Raw genomic sequence first — 25,369 nt, 5'->3', positions numbered from 1 at the left:
AACTCTCATATCCTATAATGGAATTGTGTAACTTAATAAAATAAAATAAAATACTAGTCACATTGTTTAACAGTGTTTGGTTTTCTCAACTTAAAAGTTTATAAAATTGTGGGTATGAATTCAAAACCTGAGCATATTTTTTTTGAAATAAGGAAAAATATGGCTAATACTGATGTATTACATAGGCTACACACAATGAAACATCATCCAATAGTAGATATCATACTTCATTCACTCAGGAGAGGAATCAGAGTCTGCTGATGGACCTGATAACGTCACTTCTATGATAATCTCAATGGAGTGCTATTGCTCCAAGGCATGGTTATTTTTAGTTATTTTATTCTAAATTGAATAAAATAACTAAAAATATTCAAATTATTTCTAGGTCTTTCATTAAATTCATTTTAAACTCTTCTGCTAGTTTAGATGGGATAATGACAAAATTGCTCAGTGGTTGACACTAGAAATCTGAGGGCAGAAGTGTGAATCCACTTTGACCTCACTACAAACCAGGCAGCTGAGTCCCAGAGCCAAAGATTCACACTTGTCAAGAGAGTTCCCCCCCAACCTTCTCTAACCACAGGTTCAGCTAAACTTAACTGCGTTTCAAATCTACATGCTGAAAAACTGCGGCCACTAATTTGCACAAATAAGAAAATCAAATCAACATAGACATTTTTTTTTTATCTGCTTGTGTTTATTTCATGCCTGTTGATCGTCGATCATATGATTGCTGTACTTGCTAAAAAGTGTCCTAGTACCAAGTCTTGGTTAGCTGATGGTGTGTGTGTGTGCGTGAGATTCGGTTGTACGGGTCACAGAAAGACACCACACAGCCGCTCTTTTGACAAATCCATTCATTGGCACTAACAACAACACTTATTTTCTCTTTATAAGTCCGTTATAGTCTCTCTATCCACCTTTTTCCGAACGTCAAAAACGTAGCCTGTTTTGGAATGTTATGTTTACGTTTCCATGGTTTCAGTAGCCGCGGTAAATGCATGGATTTTTTTTTTTTTTTCCCCCCAATGAAAATCTGTAAAACGCATGGATCATCACAGCAGCTTTTAACAGTGGATATCACACAAATTGACATCTGTGTTAAAAGTGTCAAAAATGTGGCTGTAACTGCGTAAAGTGAAGCAAACGCAGTCGGGAGTTACAGCGAACTATCTCGCCTCGTTCGTTCTGCGTGCCTTCTCTGCGAGCGTTGTACGTCATTACGTCACGTCGGCTCTCCCCTCTCCCCCCTCCCTCCTTCCCTCGCTCCCTCTCTCTCCACTCCGGACAGATTCACACAACCTCAGACATGGCTCCGTGAAAACGACACATGGCAGCTAGCAGCCATGAACCAAAAAACAACTCACCCAAAACAGACGATGCTCAAGTAGCAGCCTTACTTCCTGGTTTCTTTCGAAATTTTACTCCAACTCCTCCAGCAATATCCAACAACAGCTAACAACCGGTTGTTAGTCGCTGCTGCTGGCTGTCAGGGGGGGGGGCACGACGAGCGACACTGACTGCAACCACCACCACCGGTTTAATTTCCATTGATATTTCGCGTTTTTATTTTTCATTTTTCGTTTTTTTTTGTTTTTTTTTACAGTCGACTTTTAAGTTTCCCGTCTTTGTCAGAAGAAGCTCCATAACAACAAACATCATCATCATGGGCGTTCAGGGTTTCCAAGAGTACATTGAAAAGCATTGCCCCAGCGCCGTGGTGCCGGTGGAGCTCCAGAAGCTGGCTCGGGGCAGTATGGTCGGCGGTGGCCGGCAGAGACCCCCCGAGGGTCCGCTTCGGCTGCTGGTGGACGCCGAGAACTGCCTGCACCGGCTCTACGGGGGCTTCTACACCGACTGGGTCAGCGGGGGCCAGTGGAACCACATGCTGGGCTACCTGGCCGCCCTCTCCAAGGCCTGCTTCAGCGGCAACATCGAGCTCCTGGTGTGCTTCAATGGCGCCCTGGAGAAAGGCCGTCTGCACGAGTGGGTCAAGCGGCAGGTGAACGAGCGGCAGACCGCCCAGCAGATCGTCAGCCACGTCCAGAACAAGGGCACCCCTCCGCCCAAAGTCTGGTTCCTCCCTCCCGTCTGCATGGCCCATTGCATCCGCCTGGCACTCCTCAGGTTCCGCGTCGAAGTGAGTGGGGAAAAAAAAAAAAAAACTCGGCCTGGTGGTTTGTTTGGTGCCTGTTGAGCCGAGCCACAGTGGACTCACTTAGCAGGCTGTGTGTATATGTGTGTTAGCCCCTGCTGCTACTAGCCTGCCCACCATGTCACCACCACTGCTAACTAACTTCACCCATTAAAGCAAAGCAAAGCAAAGCTATGTCCACTCAAGTTAATCAGTGTTAGCAAGCAGTGGTGTCAGTCAGTGGCCTGCTCTTTCATAATGAACTCAAAAAAAAAATACTCCTGTGGGTATTGATTATGAATGTGATCACCTGCACTGTTATTATGGGGGGGATTGATCACTTCAGTAAAAAGGACAGATATGTGAAATGTCCTGGAAGTGCAAAAAAAAACAACAACAACTGTCTGACTGACTGAAGTGAGCTGAAACCTGTCACTCTGACACATACAGTAGGCTACACACAATGAGTGGATTTGATTTGTCTATTAGCAATAAGGAAGTTCATTAATAGCAACTGTCTGGACAACTGATTGATCATGTATTTTTCAACAGAATAATCCAGTGAATGCCTCCAGGACAGGGGTGTCAAACATGTGGCCCGTGGGCCAAAACCGGCCCGCCAGAGGGTCCAATCCGGCCCGCGGGATGAATTTACCAGATTTAAAAATGACATACTAGAAGACAGAAGAGGCATTGTTGTTGAAATTGCATGTATTTTTCTCAAGAAATTTCAGGTTGGTCATAATATGTTTTGTAATAGGATAGTTCTTTAATGTAAACATCTTACATAATAATGCGCTTCTTAACACTAAAACAAAGAGAAAAGTTTAGAGTTCTTATTATTTATAGGATATCATGCTATTATTTTACCAGTCCGGCCCACTTGAGATCACATTGCACTTAATTTGGCCCTTGAACTAAAATGAGTTTGACACCTCTGCTCCAGGATGAGCCTGTAATCATGGAAGAATCAGCAATTTAAATACAGTGACATTAAATATTACTTGCAGTTATAATGCATGTACATATAGTACATATAGTATAAGGGATGGAAAAATAGTGCACATAGTGCCCAACGAAGCAAACCAGTGAAGATGCAGGTTGTGTGTTTTTGCTTCTCTGACAGGTAGCAAATGCAGAGCTGCTATTACACACTTGAACTTGTTGACAGGAGAATTATGTTTACATTATTTTCACAACGAGCATGTCAAAATCAAGGATCAAACTATGTTGGTACTAGAACAAATATTGACCGTAAGAGTACTATAAATATCTCTGGTATACATTTAATACAGTTTATGTGCAAGTTCCATTTCCATGTTGTGTAACTTTCTGCTCTCATGTAAACCTATTAGATTATGGCGGTATTAGATCACATGATGATGCAGTGAACTGTGTAATATGCTGAGTTCTACTTAGTGGTGTCGGTGTCCATGTGATGCTGCTGCTTAGACTCTGGATAACATTTTAAATATGTAGCCAATTATTTGTGTCTTTTTGTTTTGAGTAGCCCATCATCGGCTGTGCAGGGCTTTTACACACTAATAAGAGCAGCTCCTTTAAAATCTGCACCACCAGGGTCACAATCCTGTTTCTACAGACTTATACATTAAAGCAGAAGTAAGCGATCCGGTCGTTTTGGCTAATGCTGCGTTCAAGGCAGGCTTTTGAAACCGTAAATTACAGCTTCAAGTCACGACTTACGACTTAGTAGCGTTCCAGGCAACCCACTCGTGTTTTTCCGACCTGTTTTACCGGTGAAAGTCACTATAACGGCCACTCATAACTTCCGACCGGTGAAGTGATTGCTGTCGGAAGATAGAACTATTTAAGACTTATATTAACACAAAAATATCGCTTAATTCTGCTTTAATTCACCATGTCTGTGTAAGAGGTCTATTTTTTAAAGAGTGTCCCCATCTAAAAGGCTAATTCTTGTCTCGGCCACTCCTCAGGTTGTCCAGAGCATCGAGGACCACCACCTTGAAGTGATAGCCTTATGCAGGGAGAACGGCTTCCACGGCCTGGTGGCCTACGACTCCGACTACGCTCTGTGCAACATCCCGTACTACTTCAGTGCCCATGCCCTGAAACTGAGCCGCAACGGCAAAAGCCTCACCACCAGCCAGTACCTGATGCACGAAGTGGCACGGCAGCTCGATCTCAACCCAAATCGTTTTGTCATTTTCGCATCGCTTTTAGGTTGGCACCACTCTTACAGGACACACATGGGAACCGATGGTCGGACGACGACGATGTTGACTAACACAACCGCGCTTTAATGTGTTTTACAGGAAATCACATACTGCCTGATGAAGACTTGGCTGCCTTTCACTGGAGCTTACTCGGTCCCGAACATCCATTAGCATCCTTGAAGGTAAGCTGATTTTTTTTTATTTTCTTACAATCGCTGCACTGTTATTCTAATGTCATAACAGGGAGTGGGGGATGTTATTATTGAACGATTGAAGGAGTGGAGAGCAGTGATTTATCAGACCACTGTGCCACACTACGGTTCTACAACATCCCTCCAAGTTGGAATTGAGTTGCATCATGGGAAATGTATTTTCTAATCTGTCTGTTGTGAATTCCCCAACTATTTGGATGATAAATGGAAGGATGTTATTGTGGCACAAAGTCAGACAGTAAGGATAACCCTGTCCCTCCTCTGTCTGCTCTCAGCCCCAGGCCCATTTGTTTGTGCTGAAGACGTAATTTTTTAAAAATAGCTGACAACCTAAAACAGTGGGTCAGTGCCGTCCCGAAGAAACAGCATAGAGGCATAAGGTATTTATAGATATAGACGTGCTGTGGATACTCACATGGAACTTTTTATGGGATCAATTCATTGTTGGTCTTTTCTTGGGATTTATTGAAAAGGGGAAACACTGCACCGACTACTGTCACTCTGATTACCAAATCCTGATTGCTGCATGAATTAACATGGACAATTCTCACATTTAGCCCCCCCCCCCCAAAAAAAAAAAAATCTTTACACAAATCACCTCTGTACAGTTTTAGAGCAGTGAGGAAGAGCTGATGACTGGTGTGGTAAAATTAACTGTTAGCACCATGTTACATTGGAAATTCCCATCAGTAAAAGGCTGCATGTCCATGGTATCAGATTGGTTCTCAGTATTTGCCAAAACACGAGTCCTGCTGAGCTTTGAACAGAATGACCAGAGGTTGATGAACTTGTTGTAGTATTCAGTGATGTATGTACATCACTGGATTGATATGTGTGCACAGTGACGCTGCACTCGTTGCATTCATGGCTTAATAAGGCATATGGCATATCGGTATGCTTCTTTGGTGGCATTTTCTACCACTGCACTTTCTAAGTTATCTCTTACATGTAGCTAGATTTCAGTGCAGCGCTTCATTAGCATGACCAATTTGGGGGAAAAAAATACCTAGGGGGTTCTTGGATGACCGCCGCTTACATTATTTACCACAACGCACTCACGAAACAGAGGAGAACGTAGACATAGAACGTAGTCTCTCCGTATTGCTTGCCGACGGAAATGACATGAGGTCAACGGTCTACCCTGACGGAGGTTCAGATATGCTACAGTCCACCTTAGGTGTGTCTGGAAATCATATTACATTAGAGTTTAAACAGGAAGAGGAATACTATTACCATACACATTTACAAATCCATAATGATAATATGAATATTTCAACCCCCCAAAATGTCCATGTCCTACCTCCCGTAATTTGAACCATGGATGGTTCTTAAAGGTGTACAGAAAAGAAAATTGAATTTAAGCCCACTCTGGGTCATAAAATTAGTGTAATAACTCATCTATCAGACGATGGAGGCCAAACTTTGTGCAAAATTCTATTTTTGAGTAAATCCGGGATGAAAGTGTGTATTTTTTTTTTCCGCATTGGATAATGCAGGCGCACGGATTATACGTCAGCCTGTACACGATTCACCAGCCACTGATATTGGATCCGTCATCTGTCATTCAAACGTCTGAGACAAGGGCCTTTCACACCGAACGCGGCAGGCGGCGGAAGGCGGCAGCAAACCCATTCATTGTGTACGTGCTACCGCGGCGCACCGGCGAACGGCTCTGCGCCGAGCTGAGCGGCACGCGAGGTGGGCGCATGCCGCGGCGGCGCGCTGCGCCCGAATTAAAAAATGTTTAATCCGGGCGCAGCGCGCTGTGACGACATCTCGGCGCGTCCAATAGGAGAGGATGTAGTGGAGTCTGAAAAAAAATCAGCCGCTTGCAGAGAGAAAACAAACGACCAGACGTTCAGTTAAAGTGACGGGATGCATGAAGTGAGTTGTCATCCTCCTGAGGATCAGACCAACTCTCTCTAACAGGCTGTTAAACTGCTCCCTGCTCAGCCTGACGCTAAAGTTCACCTGGAGGTGGTCGTTTTGTAGCTCCTGGCGAACATATCTTTGCATATACCCCCCCAAATCCTGTCTTGTTTGTTCGGTTGCTCAGCAACTCGCGCCCTATGTGTACGCGGTGCCGCCCAGCTCTGCGCCTGTCTGCGCTGTACCTCGCGGTGGGCGCAGCGCATACCGCGTTCGGTGTGAAAGGCCCTACACGCACACACACGCGGAGCTCGGTCTCGCCCCAAGCTTTGAATATCCCGCCCGCTCGATAACGACCAATCAAATTCGTTTTCCTTACTCAGGTAAACTCGTATTGCAGCTCGTGACAACTCGGCGCGACAAACAGGACAAACGGCCATTTCTGTACACCTTTAAAGAAACAATTGGAAAACCAAGGAAACACTCCAACAAAATATTAAGCTCCATTTCTGATTTATTTAAATAATAAAAATCCAGACAACATTTTAAAGACATTTTTACTGCCAATTGCTAGCCAAAACAAAACAAAACAAAGAAAACTTTTATAAAACTTTTGTTGAGACCCCCCATCATTTTGCAGGGGTCTGACCTAACAATTAAGGGGGTCTAGACCTCCTGTATTTCGCACACAGTTTAAACCTCTAATTTCATCATGCCATCATAATTGGAGTCTGTCAAATGTCTGCTTGGGATTAGGTCGTTTATTTATTTTAATCATATCCTAAAGAAAAAAATCACACTTGCAAGGTTGTGGCATTTCCTCCACTGCGGAGTCAAAGCAGCGATGCACTCGTCTGAGACTGTGGTTTGTAAACCTCCATCAATGCAGACTCTGCCCCTTGAGCGTTATTAGTTAGCAACAACACTCAATGTGGTGGACCTGTGCCTTTACTGACGAGGGGTTAATAGGGGGTATGTGTTGGGGCCTGAATTTGCCACTGAATTACCAAAGATGCAGATAAGAACTGAGTGAGCTTATCCGCCAGTTGCCACCAAGCTAGATGAGATAGATGATGTGGTTTGGCTACATCGTGAAGGCCAGTACAGCTGACAGAAATAGGATATTGGATCGGTGGATGGCCGAGCCAAACAGTTGCAGGACAGCAGTGCCAGACAGTTTTAGGGCACAGTCTTAAATGTTTCAGCTGTTAGTTTTGAAATGAGTAGCTGTGATTAAACAGAGGGCCTTCTGGTTCACATGTGCAGACCAACACCTTATATTGCACTGCTGCTGAATGACATTCACAGGAACATAGACACCGACTCTGAATGTAATTGGGTAATTAATTGGGTTCTGTCTGTTTGGTTTTCTCATGGTGCCACCTAATCATTTATTTAAACAAGAGATAGGCTGAGGTAATTGTGTTTTTATTTTATAGATTTAAGTGGTGAGTAACCAACGAAGTGGAAATGCAATAACTACTGACAATTGATAATAACTTTTCACTTTATTATTTGCCACCAACCAACATGGAAGGAAGAAGGGAACTTAACAACATGGATACTACAAACATTTTTTTTTTTTAATCTCAAACTGTGTCTAGTGTGCTATACTTCATGTTAATACTTTTAAAAAGCTGACACGAAATTATGTTTCAACTGCTGAAGCTATAAAAGCTCATATTTCAAGTTTCTCGGCTCTGTATCTGAATCTGTCTGGTTCTGCAGCTGCTGCCACTTGGACAGTTGTTTACCTATTAATCCCTCTTTCAGGGAAGGGGCTGAGGCAATTCACTTATTATTTGTTCTGTCATTTAGCCAACAACACAGCAGGTGTAGCCTCGACTGGAACTTAAAATATCTGGAAGGAGGTTCTGCAGAGGAAAAACTGTTCATTTGAAATTTAGGCTTTCTGGCAGAAAATCGGAGGCAACTCTTAAAGACACATTGAAATTAAAGATGTACATGTGTTTTACTAGTACTACGGTGATTCATTAGTCTGAAAGATTAAAAGCTTCTCTTGCTAATTTACTCTCTCTCTCTCTCTTTGATTAAAAAGTAGAAACCTGAGTGAAGTAATGCAGGCTAAAGGCAGGGCAAGGCAAATTTATTTGTAAATTCATACATGAGGCAATTCAAAGTGCTTCACACAGGCATAGGAAAACATTAAAATCACAAACAGTAAAGTACGTTTAAAAGAAAAAGAAAGAAGCCAGCAAAAGAAAATAATAGTTAACAATTAGAATGAATAAAATCATTAAAATTATATAATGAACTTAAGTAAACGCTGCAGCAAATAACATAGTAATAATGTAACTGAAAGGCTATATATCACACATAACAGGAAGGGAGTGCGCACATTACAATGTTACCATGTCTAATTGCCTGTAGTTAACAGACAACCTTGAAGACAGCATAGTGGGAGCACTATTGTAGTAATTAGTTTCTGGATCTATTTAGAGATTAATACAGTATGCATTGTAATGATAATTCACTACCACTGGCTGCTTCTTCTTAGCAACGGCGCCCGAGGCTCATGGGTACTCCATGTTTAGACCACCTACCGAAAGCTATTTTTTTTACCTGCCTAATGTGAGATGTATATGTGGACTAGTAGTTTTGCAGGTGGATGAAATGGTCCAATAAATATCAGATGTATGCTTAAAACAAAGTGTACTTGATAAACATTAAGTGGATATCAGTATTGGTGCTGCAGCCTGTAGTTAAATTTGTATAGAAGCTGTTTAAGCAGTGGTATGAAAGAGAAGCAAACTGGTGAAAAGAGCTTGTGGAGAAGATTAGCTGCAAGCACAAGAACAAAGGAAAATTCTCAGCAAGATCAAGATCCAACCTGTAATAGTCAGATGTGTGAGCATAAAAAAAGAAAGAAAACGTAGCTGATGAATCAAGTGATGCAGAGAAATTCTAATAGCTCATTGATTACTGTTTATCGTAGTAATTTGTGTGGGGTAAACAGGACTCCAGGGTTTTGTTTGCTTGTGTCAGAAAATGTGATTTATTGCGAGAGTTTATTGGAAAACATAAAGGGCACGATAGAAAGCAGAAATCACAATCTCAGCTTTAAAGGACAATTCCAGGCGAATTCAACTCGGGGGTGTATTTTCCTATCATTTTAGGTCTAAAAGAATGAATCTGAAGATTTTCAGTTTAATCGCTCCTGTTTTGCGGTAGTTGTGTCTGTCCCCGCATCGCCACGGCAGCAATGAATGGGAGTGGATGTAAGTTCCGCTGTTTAGGCTGTTTACAGCCCTCAAAGCCGCAATTTTTTTCCACAGACAGCGTCAGATGGCGACTCAAACATGCACCGAGAAGTTTATTTACTTCAAGCAAGCCGACATGTTTGTAAAACTAGATCTAATTCAAAGTCTCCCAGAGTCTCGCACGAGCCCGAAGTTGCAGTGTTGGTGTGTTCAGGCGCAGTAGGAGCTACCGCTTGTGTCATAAACACAGGAATATCAACTCTTTACTTGCTTGAAGTGTACATTTTTTTCCACAGACAGCGTCAGGTGGCTACTCAAACATGCGCCGAGAAGTTTTTTTTACTTGAAGCAAGTCAAGAGTTGATATTCCTGTGTTAGGACACAAACGGTAGCTTTTCCCACTGCTCCTGAACACACCGAGCACGGCAACTGGGTCTCGCGCGAGACTCCGGGAGACTTTGAATTAGATCTAGTTTTACAAACATGTCGGCTTGCTTGAAGTAAATAAACTTCTCGGTGCATGTTTGAGTCGCCATCTGACGCTGTCTGTGGAAAAAAATTGCGGCTTTGAGGGCTGGAAACAGCCTAAACAGCGGAACTTACATCCACTCCCATTCATTGCTGCCGTGGCGATGCAGGGACAGACACAACTACCGCAAAACAGGAGCGATTAAACTAAAAATCTTCAGATTCCTTCTTTTAGACCTAAAATGATAGGAAAATACACCCCTGAGTTGAATTCGCCTGGAATTAACCTTTAACGAAAATATTCCCTAAAATATGCTTGGCTGACCTGCTGTGACCTTAGTGAATTGTCGTTCCTCAGGTGCGTGCCCACCAACTTGTGCTCCCACCCTGTGATGTTGTAATCAAAGCTGCGGCCGACTACGTCCGCAACATCCCAGACATCACCGACCTGGAGGCCATCGCCAAGGACATCTTCAAGCATTCACAGGTAGGAACAGACTCGACATGCAACTGGCTCGTTGGAGGAGCTGGTCAGTGACTGATGGTGTTCATGATGCAGACTGATGCAGATGCAGGTTGTTTCATTTCATATGCATAAGCCGACTGCAGGTCCAGACTGAGCTGGAGGCACCGTGATGGTGTTGATGCGTATAAAATGTAAATGCAGCATCACAGCAGCAGCAAGTCAACATGTCACGTTCTTTAAAATGCTGTTCTTTTGTGACTCAGTAACAATGAATGGGATGAAAAAAATGTATAGCTGCTAACTGAAACTGTATAAGTCACAAATTAGTTACGATTCTTATTATGTGGCCTAATAAGAAAAACATTGTCTGGGTAAAATCTGTACTAGAGTCACAATCTCCTCTTCTCATATAACCGACTAAAACATCTGTAGACAAAAGAAGGATTCTAAAAATAACACTTGAAGTGTGCAAACACTGCTCACTGCCATAGAAAGAATCAAAGTAAAACACCACCAGACATCAGCTGAATAAAAGAGGAATCAGTGTTTGACAGATAATTATCATGATGCTGTACAAGATTAACCCAAAAAAAAATTAAAGTGGTGAAATTGTTAAATGTGACATTTTTTTATAATGATTTGCCTGCTCCCTGCTTCAGTACAGTGATAATATTTCAATGTTTTTCTTTCAGTCGTGCACTGATGACAAAGTCATTCGCTTCAAGAAGGCAGTGGAGTACTACTCGTTGGCCAGCAAACCTCCATACTACCCTCCACAGTTAGGTGGGTGCCTGTCTGTCTGATTGTGGTTCAACCTAGACTGTCACTGATTGTCCTGGTCCATGTGGTAGATGAAGAGATGGAGGCTGGACATAAGCAGCACAGACAGATTCAGAGCCGGTCTATAAGATGCTCTGGGCCCTGTCTTTGACTTTGTCTTGCTTGATGTATGCACTCACTCACTGGACACACAACACATCGAAACGGAAAGAAAACTGGAAATGTTGCAAACTCAGACAGGAGGCTGCTGCAGAATGAGCAGCACGCTTGAAAAGAATAACTTAACTTAAGAGGCCTCAGACTTCATGTTAATTCATGCTGCCTGTATTGGATGCATGAAGCAATGCAGTTCAATCAAATTGATTGCTATCTATCAAGTAGTTTGACTATTTGACTGTGAGGACCATCATTATTTCTTAATCTTGGTGACTCTGTTCAGGATTTGGATTTGTGCACGCTGCCACCACTTATTATTTTTAATTTATTTATTTTTTGGCAGAACTATGCTTAAAATGAACGTTGAAATATTTACTTTATATGGTGACTGTAGTGAATCAGTGTAGTGATTTGTAATTTCCTTTTCATGTGTTTTTGTATTACAGCAGGTATTATGTTACCAATGTTTGAAGTCCAACCCACTTACCAAAAAAAGTTATTTTTCTTAAAAATTGTCCTACTCCTTTTATTTACTTTAATGAAGTCTGAAAAATAATGAATCTAAAATATGGTTTAAGTGTCAGATTAGGTTCGAGGTCATGCAAAACCAGTACAACAACAGTGGAGCATAGTTTCTTGTAGCTAATAGGGAACACAATCTGTCTGTTGTTCAGGGTCGAGCTGGTTGTTGTGTACAGTGAATTTTAGAGCTTTTGACTGCTGCGATTATTTTAGACAAACAACTTTCCAAAAATCCAGAGTTCCCCAAATCAGATGCCCGACACAGCGGCCACAGGTTTCACAAAGACATTAAAGACAGGTCTGTGGTTGTTGGCTCCAGTCGTGTATTGGCTCACAGATGAGTCGGATGCAAATAACACCGTTTCACAAAAATTAAGACGGACTAATTTTCATGTCAAATACATCAGGCACCTTGCCCCCAGGCCATCTCAAACCCAAGAACAATGTTACCATGGCAACACTCAATGAGACCTGTGCGTTAGCAGAGAGCAGTAGCAGCACCCAACAGGAACGAGCAGGAAAACATGGCTCTTTATGGTTTGATAACAGTCTTATAGACAGAGAGAGAGAGAGAGAGAGAGAGATGAGAGGGGAAATTGCAACATTTAGACTGCTGTCTTTATTTACAAATCAGATTTTCTTTTAATTGTCTCCTTCCTGAATTTCCCATGCCAGGGAAGTGGTTTGATGCACATCCTCGATCAGATATTTTGAAATTGAATTGACCCAGAATCGGTCGTACCAACTTCCAGTTTAAAGGAGAATTCTGGTCATTTTTTAAGTAACGCTCTACAGCTTTAGGTCCCCGAGTGCGAACATACTGTAGGAAAAAGTCTGAGAAAAATATGTGCAGACTGGACCTAGCTGTCCTCCTGCTAGCTGCGCTACACTGCAGGTGAACAGCGAAGTAATGGGGGCAACACTGAGTGTGCATAACTCAGTTAATATGAGAAAGCAGTGTTTTACGTGTGTTTTATCACGTAGCTCTGTTCACTCTAGCTTCCTGGGTAGACCTTACTAGTCGACTGTCGAACTCGGGACTGTTTCCATATCAACAAAGACAAAAACACGAGGAAAACATGGATTTAGGAGGAAAAAATGATTTTGGATGGGGAAAAAAAGCATCAATATGAATATAACAGTTTTTTTTCCCATCCAAACTCATTTTTTTCCTCCTAAATCCAGGAGGAGAGCTAGGTCTGGTCTGCACATATTTTTCTCAGATTCTTTCCGATGGTCGCACCCGGGGACCTAGAGCTGTAGAGCGTTACTAAAATGACCGGAATTCTCCTTTAAGATGGTCCAGGGCGCTGCTGAAGTCTGTCCCAATATCCAGGCTGTGAAGGTGTGCACTGAAGCTTTTTGTTTTTATGTTTCACAGTCAGACCAAAACACATGGGAGTGCCTGCTGCAGTGCCATCTCCGAAAATGCTCAACATTCCACAGGTGCCGCTGCCTGTAAAACCTGGGGTAAGACTTCAGAGTCGGCGTCTGAATAAACAGCGGGGGCGGCGCACGCAGCTCAGCGCCGTGTGAGGATGCCTAGTTGATGTTTTTTCCCCTCCCTCCCTGTCTGTCTGTCTGTCTTCAGGTCCAGCACTCGTCGTACCCAGACCCTCTGGTGGAGCGCAACCTGGCTCTGGACACGGCGGACAAAGGCGTCCCAGAGCAGAACAGCTTCAGCAACATTCCTCATGAAGGGAAGCACACACCGCTGTACGAGAGGTCCTCTCCCATCAACCTGGGCCAGGCCGGCAGCCCCAACCACACAGAGGCTGCTTTCTTCAATGCCTCCTCCACTTCCTCCTCCTCGGAGAATGAAGAGAGCTCCGGCTCAACTGCCAAGTGAGTTCAATACAACCGTCTCTCTCTCTCTCTGTCGCAGTCTTTATTCACAGAGAAGAGGATTTGTGGAAAAATGCTGCGGTCACACTGCAGGGTTGTATCGAGGCACGGATGACAACGAGACCAGGTCTAAATGTATTATACGGCTTCGCATGTCCTATTCTCTCCTTCTGTTCTCTCTCATATACAGTGTTTCAATTCAAACCAGTCTCCGTTATAGCTGTTCTCATTTACATCCGTTTCTGTTGCCAGACAACGTTAGATATGTGAAAATGTAATTGAAACATGACCTGTTAAGACTTCCTGTTAACTTCCGAGCCGCTAAAATCCTGATTGACTCAAATCACCAAACACACAAGTTGATGACAAAGACTGAGAGAACGTTAGATGAGACATCATATCGAGTACTTTCTTTATATTACCTGAAAACTGATGACATGATTATCATCAGCCTGTATTTTAATGTTTTTTTTACTTGATTTTGGCAAGTGAATGCATGCCACCATGATAAACCATGAATATTGTAAACATCAACCAGATTTCCACTTGAACTTATCATGGAAAACAACTAATATCACAATAAAAATCTAAATACCCATCAAAACGATGAGCCACAATAAAAAATAAAACTGTCAGACAATCTAGAATCAATACAAATAGCAGCTATAATATAGTAGTCATGTTTCAGGATACTGTCTTCTCTGACACAACAACTTGGACACATTGCACACACATTTTTTTCATTCCCACTTTACATTAAGTCTTTTGATCTTTTTTGTTCTTGTTTCAACAATTTTAATTGAAATACTTATTAGACCTAATTACTTTCAGTTGTTGTGGTCACGACGATGTCGCTGCTCTGCTCTGCTATCAGCTAGGACCAGTGGGTCTCTGCCCCTCTGAATGAAACCATCTCCTGTGGGTTTGGGCTCAGATGAAAACAAGATCCCTGTAAAACTTTAAACCAGAGACTGGGGTCAAAAAACAGCCTCTTGCAGCAGCTTAAGACAAACAGTAAATAACTGGATCAAATGAAACAGAAAATGGCTTCCTCCCAAACACTGTGTGTGTAAACAAATTACTATGATCATTATTTTCCTCTGTGTACAACCCAGTTCATTCTCAGTTCCACTGCCAACCACAGTCTTTTCACTTTTTCAGTCATGTGAATGACCATAAAGGAGGATGGGAGAAGAACGGACACACGTCTCACTCTGAAAACACACCAGAGGGAAAACAGGGAGACCAAACAAAAGTGAGTCCAACGTCGGGGGGGAACACCACACACCGGACCAGGCGATACATTTCACCAGGTGACTGAAGTGAAACTCACATTTCATTCCATCTGTCCTCAGGCCGACCTCTGTGTGACCTCTGCCGTGAGCCCGGCGCTGCAGGCTGCAGGTCTGCACAGCCTGAACGCCGAGATTCCCTCCCTGCTCTCCATGCCCACCAGGAACCACATGGACATAACCATCCCACCTCTCCCTCCCGTGGCACCCGAGGTCCTGCGGGTGGCCGAGCACAGACACAAGAAGGGCCTCATGTACCCTTATATCTATCATGTTCTCACAAAGGTCAGGGGCCTGGGTTATCTAGTCTCATTCTCATGTTTGGATTGAATCTGCTTTCATATTTTAAGATTTGTTCTCGTGAAATTAGCAGAAGAAAATGTACATCCATAGGAAGCACAGAAATGCACATCTAGTCAAAATTGATACATACTGAGGCACACACACATGATATTGTTGTCTGTAGTGAGTTGTTTGTGTTATTGTGTGGCATAACAATGTGTCTTTGCAGGGGGAGATTAAACTGTCTGTCACCATTGAAGATGAAGGTAACAAAGACCTTCCAACAGCAGTGCAGCTGTTTCGGCCCATCCGTCAGTATGTTTACGGAGTGCTCTTCAGCCTGGCGGAGGCCAGGAAGAAGGCTGAGAGACTCGCCATGAGGAAGAACTGCCTCCCCGAATGTGAGTCCCCACAGTGACTTTAGAAAACGTCCACACACCTTCCCTTGTAACACACTTCCATCAGTGCACAGTACTCAAGGCACATTTTTTTGAAAATTAAAAACCTAAATCTCTCATCTGCAAAAGCATTTAGACTTTTAATGCAGCACTTTTTTTTCAGCTTTGAGTCCTCTTAGGTAAATCTCCACAAGCTTTGCACAAAGTGAATCCCATCATTCCTGGAAGCTCCTCTCAAGTTTAGGTCTGAGACACACTGTCTTCTTCAGGTTTCTCAGAATAGAGTTCATGGAGTTTAAGTCTGACCTGTGGCTGAGACATTCAAGGACAGTCTGAGACCTGTCCTGAAAGGAGCCCAGTGTTGTTTTGGCTGACCACAGTTTGACCTTTCTAAATTAGAGATTTTTTTTTTTGATATAATAAATTTGGGAAATAGTGCAGGATCATGTTTTTACTTTATGACATTATGGGTTACTGAGTGTAGAGCGCTGGGCATTTTTTTTCCCTTTTAAACTCAATAGAGGTCGTAAAAAGTGAAGGAGTAGTCTAGCTCTGCTTCTGCTGCAGCAGGAGAGTCGCTGATGAACTCCCATCCTCCTCTGAGATACGACTGATAGTTTTTGGACCTTAATACATTTTAAGTGTGATACCCAGGAGTGACTTTTGAGGCCCTTGATAAATACCATCTCTAATATCATTAAATGCATTTTTTCTCCTCCAGTCACACATGTAATGGTCAAGGAGTGGGCGGCCTACAAAGGCAAGTCTCCCCACACCCCTGAGCTGGTGGAGGCTCTGCCCTTCAGGGAGTGGACCTGTCCCAACCTGAAGAAGCTGTGGCTGGGGAAGGCCGTGGAGGACAAGAACCGCAGGATGAGGGCGTTCCTGGCCTGCATGCGCTCCGACACCCCGGCCATGCTGAACCCTGCCAACATCCCCACGCCCCTCTTGGTGCTCTGTTGTGTGCTACGGTGAGTGGACTGACTGAAACCCGCTGAAACCAACTGTGGCTTTACACAACACGTACAGTATGTCGATTTCACTGTCTAGCTTTGAAAGAGAGAGCACAGTGTGACGTAAATTGAAAGGGAGTGAGGATTCATTAAGATAGTGGTGATCAGTTCCTGGTTTTTGTAACTCTGTTAACCCCTCTGTGTTTTGCTTCAGGTTTATGTTACATTGGCCAGGAGTAAGAATTTTGCGTCGTAACGAACTTGACGCTTTCCTAGCCCAAGCACTTTCTCCTAAACTTTATGAGCCTGACCAGCTGCAGGAACTGAAGGTGATTTTGTAGTGTTTGTTTTATGAGGAGCGTCGGAGAAACACACAATGTCATGTTTGACTTAACCTGTCCATCGCCCCGATGTGCTTTTTATCTACCCGACTGCTGTGAAACCCACAGACTGACGAGAGAATTGGCTCCCGTTAGATTTCATGTCGTTCTGTTTCTCCAGGCGCTCCTCATATTCTGCAGACACAGAAACATGCTCGTGTAAAAACCCGGTTTTGTACAAGCATGTTCCTGAAGCCACAGCTTTGCACTGAAAGATGTATCTGTAGAGCTTTGAGGCGTTTTCATGTCATGTGTGGATGGTTTATCAACTCCACGTCTCACACAAGTTGTAAAGCAGCTGCAGCTCTGTCCTCATTTGGCCTCTTTGTGATTGAAAACCATCCACACGAGCTGTGCACTCTGGTCCTTGTGGTCTGTCTGTATGTAGCTTTGTCGGCTCTCTGCTGTGTCAGAACATGTAGGTTGTGTCTGCTGGCTTTCTGTTTTGGCTGGATTAGGTCGTCCACTGCTGGCCTCTGGCAGCTGGGAATGAATGGGCCGCTTACGCTTGCTCCGTGCTTTGCTTTGCACTTCATTAATCTGAATGCTCTGGGGGCGGTTAGAGGAACATGCTGTCATTTGTTGTCCATTCGGACATGTATAAACGTGCGGATGTTTCTCTTTTGCAGATCGACAACCTGGACCCGCGAGGAGTCCAGCTGGCCGCTCTGTTCATGAGCGGAGTGGACATGGCTCTGTTTGCCAACGACGCGTGCGGACAGCCCATTCCCTGGGAGCACTGCTGTCCGTGGATGTACTTTGACGGCAAACTGCTTCAGAGCAAACTCATCAGGGCCAACAGGGAGAAAGCCCAGCTCATTGACCTCTGTGATGGTCAGGTAGCTTGATCCACACCACCCACAAGTCAGCAAAACACGCTCCGACTAAAGGCCGCAGTGCGATTCGAACTCGTTTGTATAACATGGCGTCCTTGTTGTGAATGGACCATTCAGAGCAGGTGTCCATCCATCACAGCCTGTTCCTGTTCCTACAGCCTGTGGCCGTCCTTGTAGTCCAGATGTATCTCACTAATGGAGATATTGGTGTGTACTCTGTCAGACAGCTGCTCCTCAGAGGCATTCATAGTGTTTGTACAGCAGTGATGGAGGAAAAAAAAGAGGGAGAGAAAGAGGGAGAAAAATTCAACCCCCCTCTCTGCACATCTGGCCAGTTGCTGCCTAAAGTAGTTGTCAATTTGTCTGTTTTGAAAAGTTACTAAAATGTCCAAAGGCTTTGTGTCAGTCACCGTGGAAACCATCTTACCAGCTCTTAACTTGAAGCACACCAAGGTCAGAGCATAACAGTTTTATCAGTGATCACATCAGCTCAGATCAGACATGAACAAAAAGCTGTTTAACGCTTCAGTATTTAGAACCTGATATATATTAATAATATATTATTAACATGCAACTGGGAATGATGGCTTTTACATATGACACGATTTTGTATTGACATGAACATAAAGCAACACATATTTTAAAAATGAAGAATCTAAATCAGTTTCAGTTCTTTTGGCTCACGTTTTTGTGGCATTGTGAACAAATAACCATTTTGTTCTGGACTGTAGCTTGTCCCAAAATGCTCTTTGTAAGACTTTGTGTTTCCCCTATGAAATTGGCTATAAACAATGAATTAATCAATAATTCTAATGTTGCTTAATTAACATGAGCAGCCACAGTTGTCTAGTGTTCAGCAGGATGATGCCATCACTTTTCAAAACCTCTGGTTGATATAACTTGAGAATGTGACATCCCCCAGATGTTTTTTTAAATTCAGATGATACACGTTAACATAAGGTAGAACTTAGGTATTTATGAATGGAACGTCCAACCACGAACAAGACAGGTAGATTATTAGGTAAATATCAATTTAAGTTGATCAAACACTTTTTCTTTTTCCATCAGGACTTAACCTGCAGAATAGGCACAGCAGCTTCAGCTCATGAGTCAGCCTGCTAACACGCTCGTCTGATATTGATCAGAAACATTCTAGCTACAGATAAAAGAGGCAGAAAACAGCTCGGACTCGACTGGAAAGATTGTTTGAATCAATATCGGAGAAGTTAATTTCAATACTTTTTCCACTTGCGTCAAAACTAGTTAGCACAAGTGGTCATTATAAGTGAAGTAAGACTGTTTGTTGTGCAGTGATTCTTTCCCAGAATAAGTGAAAACCGTTTTTAAAGCTGCACTCAGCAGCATGAGTGGAGAAGACTCACTGCACTGCACTGCTCCCTGAATGTTTCCTGAGGGAGTGATAGAGCTGAGTGTGTCATGAACTTACACCGGGAATTTCCTCATTGGCCTCCGCTCTTTAAAAATTAATTCTCACAAACAGTTTTTATTATGCAATTTACTAGCAGTGTTACCAACTTTGCACCTTTGTCATTAAATTAACCAACTTTTTCAGACCCATTTAGCCAGGTTTAGCACCTCACGCCAAATCTAATGACCTGCTGCACAAACCTTAGCTAATCTCCGTTGTGAAAGGTCACAGAATAGCGTCTCTCTGAGTAATCATTTTATATGGAAGTACAACTAAAATCATAGTTCAGACTTTGTTTCTCAGTTTTTGTCAGATGACATTGCAGTTACAGGATGAGGTTTTAACAGCAGCAGCTTAGAAATGGCTTTGAAGTAACTTGTGGTTGTGACATTTGTTCCTGACTGGTTCACACTTAGTCCTTAATGGTCTGGGTTTGACTCATTGTTTCAAACTTGACCACCACTTCATTGTAACTGAGCTGAATTACAACGCAGTATATGTGAGCGCAGAAAGGAGGAGAAAGGCAAACAGATAAAGAGCTGAAACCTGATGATACCATGCAGAATGCTGACAGACGATGACGCAGCTCAGCCATACAGTACAGCAGTATTTACCTGGTCTTGTTTAAACTCCCTCAGAGAACACAGACCTGTGCAGGTTTTCTGAACCATTTTGGAGGTAGAGGTAATGGAAGCAGAGAACAGAAAGAGGCAGTGCAGTGCAGCTCTTTTACTTTAGCCTCCTTGACAGGCTCTGCTGCTGCGAGCTGCCCTGCGGTAGAGACATCAGCATGTCCGTGCTGAGACTCCAGTCGTCTAGTCTGCTCTTCCCAGCCTGACAAGGAGACGCTGTCCTCTTCAAGTGAAACACTGCAGCCTGAATTATTTGTCCTAACTTTTACATTTTTTTTTGTGTTCAAGGCTTTGGTGACAATGTAATTCTTTCTCCTCTTTCTGTCTCCAGTCTGAACTGGTCGCCAAGGTGGAGAAGATGCGTCAGAGCATCTTGGAAGGCCTCAACTTCAGTCGTCCACCTCATCCTCCTCCGTTCCCCCCACCTCCGCCTCCACCTCCTCACGGGATGCCTTTCTACACCCCAAGCAGCTCCTTCTACCCCCCACCCCCCATGATGCCTCCTCAGGGGAGAGGTAGGGGAATGCCTGGTGGTGAGTACAACAGGACACTCATGATGCGTTCACATGGAGTCCGGCAGACAGCAGACGGGCTGCAGCCGCGGGACGGGACGCAAAAAACAAACAAACAGTCCGACGGCACAAAGGCAAAACGATACACACGTGCAGTACTTTGCTCTGGCGATGCTGTATTGTTTACAACAAATTACTGTGTATTATTTAATGTTATCATCAAAGCTTATTTCTCTTGAAACTTATTGTTAAATTCCCCCCAAAACGTCACATCTGATTGTGAATTCAGTGGCGGTGGTAAAAGTAAAAACATTTCAACTTGGGACGCCATTGCTGTTGACGGTATTCTTTGTCGGCCTCCGCCAAGTTTTACCGTCTTTCTCTCGTCCACTAAAATAACATCCAGTGTGCCGTCTGCTGTCTACTGGACTCCATGTTAGGCATGGGCATTTTCTAACCGAGTAACCTAACCTGGTCTTACTCGAGTAACCGATTACTTTAATAAAAATAGAATGACTCATAAATGTGCTCTGTCCGTCAGACAGAGCGCGTACTCGAGTACCCAGGTTACCGTGCACATGCCTAGTCCATGTGAACGCAGCATTAGTCTTGTATTTGGTCTTAGAATAGTTATTGTTCAAGTTATTAGTTATTAGTTATTAGTAGATGCACATATTAACATATTTAGCTTTTCCTCTTCTAACAAGGACTCCCAGGAATCTCATCACAGGGTGGGAAGCTGGAGATCGCCGGCACTGTGGTGGGTCAGTGGGCTGGAACTCGACGCAGGAGAGGAAGAGGAGGTTTCCCCATTCAGGTGGTGTCTGTTGGTGCACCAAACAGAGGGTAAGAACACAAAGTAAAGGGGTTTATTTATTTGGTCAGTTGTACATGTTATTTATTTGTAAACCATGGGCATTTATTTCTGTTGCAGCCGTATGAGGGGAGTGATTTCCACACCTGTCATAAGGACGTTTGGTCGAGGAGGCAAGTACCACACCCGAACCTTCCAGAGCCACGGAGCATACTTGGTAAGTCAGTGATGAATCATTGTTTACATTTTTAAATATGAGGGTTTTTTTTTTACTTAATGACATGCAGACTGGGGGTGGAGATTTTTGCCTGTGCGTTCATGTTGATGAGTCCACCTCTGTCTGAGCCACAGTGAAACAGTGTAGAGACAGAAAAAGATACGTTAGCTTCACACTTACTATTTTTCTCAGTCAGATTCACATTCATATTGTTTTAAAACAATGTTCAGTTGCATATTTGAGCCCGGCAACATGTTTTTCTGACTATAATAACTCCTCCTGGCCATTAAGACAACCCTCCCTATTACACTTGCAGTGGAATTGATTGGGACCGAGACTACAGTCCTCATTCTGCGCCAGAATATGCTCCAAACTGAAGCTAATTTAAGGTCTCAGCTGTCCCCGTCAGACATATCAAGTGGCCGTCTTCCAAAGTCACAGTCTTTTTAGTTAGAAATTTCCTCTTTTTGTCACTGTGCCTCCTCTGCAGTTCAGCAAGGAAACACAAAGAGAACATTTAACACTAAAGTGACAGAAGAGGTACTGGGACATCTCACCTTACTTACACTGAAGGTGTAAGTCCTTGTTTAAGATATGAGAGTGATTGTCATTAGTCAGTAAAAACTATGTTAGGTGTGATCGAATCGAGGCCTTTGTTTCTGTCTCACTGTTGCAAACAGCAGTTTGTTTGGCAGCTTATCAGCCCAGAATTATTCTAGGTTAGAAATGCTGCCTCTTTTCTTAGCGGTGACATTATACTAACAAGAATAAGTCACTTTTACGTTAGTCACGATCTCGATCTTAAAAACTGTGAGTTTTCTCATGTCATGGCCAGACTGTAGAGTCAGACCAACTCTACATCCTTACATCCGGCAAAATACCTCATATTAATCCTGAAAGTCCTAACTCAACACCATGTCTTCGTGCTTGTGTCAGTTTGACAACAAAAAACAAGCAGGAAAAATACCCAGTAATTGATAAAACTGATCTAAATGAGTCCTCGTTGACAAACTGAATACAGAAATCCCTCACTGATGCAACCTTGGAATAATATTTTTTTATCTCTGTTTTGTGCTGTTAGTCGGTGGTACCACTGCTCCCTCTTGTGCACCAGGTACCAAATACCACTCGGGCCTTGTGGCCTCTCCTGTAAAAGTCTTACTGTGTCTGAGCTTCACATAACAGACATGAATATACAAACACCAGACTGACGGTCCAGATCTGAAAGGAGGTTATGAAACAACAAGACATATTTTAGTTTAGATATATTTTAGTCTTTGTGCTGCTGTGACAGTTCGCTGATGCTGTGATATTTGTCGTTTTGAAAAGCTCATGAATGTGTCCACACTCGAATGGATCCATCCTCTGCAAATCATGGATGTGGTCAGCATTTGTAATGTAATGTTCTTGTGTAAAGTAAGGTTAGAAGGGTCAAAAACAACTACAACAAAAGAGTTAGACTTTATGCAGTAGCATCCAGGAATATGCACTGCAGATTTCAGGGGAATTTGAGAATAAAGTTTGTGGAGGAAATATCAGTAATATCAAATATCCTCTGCAAATTGTGATTGATGGTGTATTGTTTTCATCAATGGCAGTTTACCAATATTTGATCAAATGTTTGAATAGTGAACATTTTGAGGCCCTGCCAACGGGTGTATGGACCAGGATCATTCTAATCCTTTTTCACGATCCTCACAGTCACTGTTGGTGTAAGACTTTGGCATTAATTTAACATCAGTGAAATCTTGTTCTGTCGTTTGTACCAGAGTAAGCCTGCACTTAAGCCCGCTCATACACCTGCACTCGATGCAGTCAAGGAGAAGAAGAAGCCCAAGCCAGAGGAGAAGAGTTCCTCCCCTGTGCCTTGCGACGACTCGACCACAGCGAACGGCGTGGAGGACAAGGAACAAGACCAGCTGAACGGCGACAAAGAGGAATGCAGGGCTGTCATCCAACCTGAAAGTGCCTTTAGCAGTGACTCCAAGACGTGCAATACTAATCCTCACTTAAATGCACTAAACGAAGACGGCGGCTGCCATAAAGATGAAGGTGTGGAGGCCGCTGTCTTACAAAAAGAAGTGTAAAACTATTTTTCTAGAGAGGGTGAAGGATGAAAGATGGAGCAGGTTAGGGATATCTGGAAATTTTGGAAAGCCTACAGTTAATGTACATTGTTCCTCTCAAAGAACAGAGATGAAATTCGGATCCCTCTCACAAAATATATCACTCAATGGTAGTTAAGTGAGCCCCTGGTGACGCCCCCTCATCACCAAGGTTTCTACACGCTTATGAGAATGACACTTTTCCTCTCCATTAGAATATTAAAAGCTCTAACAAGCTTTGTTTTGGGAATACTTTAGTTCTCATAGGTTGATACTCTTCATGTACTTGGCACCATGTACTTGCCATAGTATGGTTATCAGTTTTTGTGTTGTCATGGTAATTGCTTGATGAAAAAAACAAAACAAATGTATAAACAGAAAAGCAAAACGCAACATGTCCGCCTTTGGCCATCACTTTCGGTTTGGTTTGTATTTAAGCATCTCGGCCCATCAGTTCAGAGGAGCTTCATGCAGTCTGTCACGTCGCTGTAACATTTCAAGAAACGGCTCTAAAAATCAGACGCCAAAGATCTCGTCAAATTCTGATACTCGATTTTTTCAAACATAAGAGCTGTAGTATTACCGCTTCAACAAAAAACCTTCTGCATGGTTTACAGTTTAAGAGGTGTGTAGTTATTATGCATGTTGTCCTTTTTCTTCCATCTTTTCAAGTACTGTGCCCATTTGCAAATTAAAGAGATGGCTAATATCAGTAATAGCCATAAATGATGTTAACTGTAAGTAAGAGATTTGTTCTGACCTTGAATTTTTTTGTGATATTGACCTCTGTTGCAGTTAATTAAAAAAAACAAAACAAGTTATCTAGCTACTTTGAAATAGTGTATTCATACTATATTGTTCTCTGTTGCTGTTTTCCGCATTAGTCAAGTATCTGAAGAAAAAAAAATCCCATTTAAAGCTTTGATCAAATCACCCCTTCTGTAGCTAAAAAGCAACATGCTTGACCTTCTAATTAAGACTTTAGCCATCAGCCAGTAATCAATTTTGAGATTTCTTTTAGTGTTGTTTTTACATCCACATAACTTCTACACCAGAATAATCATTTAACGTTTCCACTTGATTCTCCTGAAGCTTTTCATCTTTCATTAGTGATCAGAGAAATGGTGTACTGTATTCCCCCAGCCCCTCTGCAAGAGCTAAATAGGTTACCTTCTTTGTAAGTTGATCAGAGTTTCTTCCTAACTCATGGATTGTGAAAGAATGAACTGCTGTTGGGTTTGATTGTGTGTTGATGGATTGTGGAATGGTATATTTGAAGGCAACTTAGCTACAATGCTTAATAAAACTATATTCTTTTAGTACAAGTCCATGTTTGTTTATTACTTGTCCCTCAAATAATACCTGGATCATTTACCTTGTTTCCTCAATATTTAATTCCTTGCCTTGAGTTTTGACGACAGTAGAGTGAACAGATCTGCTTAGATTAATATAATAAGGCACTCGGCATGCATTACTCATGATGTACAACCTGTAATTTGGGAAAGTACATTTATTCAGACCAATGTAATTATTTACCAACAGTTACTGCCAAAAGCATGAAATGTTTCCAGGTTGATCATTTGTCACAAATCTATTGGAAAATGTGCAACTGCCACTGAGATTACTTCTCAACAACTTCCTTTCCATGACG

The 25,369-nt window shown here is 42.8% G+C and overlaps 1 protein-coding gene across 2 annotated transcripts; it reads left to right on the top strand.

Annotated features, from left to right (window-relative positions):
- The first annotated feature begins 1,262 nt into the window (after window positions 1-1,262).
- Window positions 1,263-25,043, top strand: LOC146987387 (constitutive coactivator of PPAR-gamma-like protein 1 homolog). 2 transcript variants are annotated; one of them, XM_085776556.1, is made up of 17 exons: window positions 1,263-2,140; window positions 4,090-4,336; window positions 4,429-4,511; window positions 10,458-10,586; window positions 11,258-11,348; window positions 13,405-13,493; window positions 13,615-13,868; window positions 15,030-15,123; window positions 15,224-15,445; window positions 15,672-15,843; window positions 16,562-16,811; window positions 17,008-17,122; window positions 17,803-18,012; window positions 20,402-20,600; window positions 21,290-21,428; window positions 21,517-21,613; window positions 23,383-25,043. In XM_085776556.1, exons 1-17 carry the CDS (start codon window positions 1,667-1,669, stop codon window positions 23,698-23,700), a joined length of 3,183 nt encoding a protein of 1,060 aa, XP_085632682.1. In that variant the 5' UTR covers window positions 1,263-1,666; the 3' UTR covers window positions 23,701-25,043. The 2 variants fall into 2 exon arrangements, with proteins under 2 accessions (XP_085632682.1, XP_085632681.1); XM_085776555.1 differs by having other exon boundaries at window positions 20,402-20,603.
- The last annotated feature ends 326 nt before the right edge of the window (window positions 25,044-25,369 follow it).

This window comes from Trachurus japonicus, chromosome 5, assembly GCF_045865225.1.
Source record: "Trachurus japonicus isolate A0001 chromosome 5, Traja_1.0".
Lineage (NCBI taxonomy): Eukaryota > Metazoa > Chordata > Actinopteri > Carangiformes > Carangidae > Trachurus > Trachurus japonicus.
The sequence above is the reverse complement of the archived record's forward strand: the minus strand, read 5'-3'. Positions and strand labels throughout refer to the sequence as shown.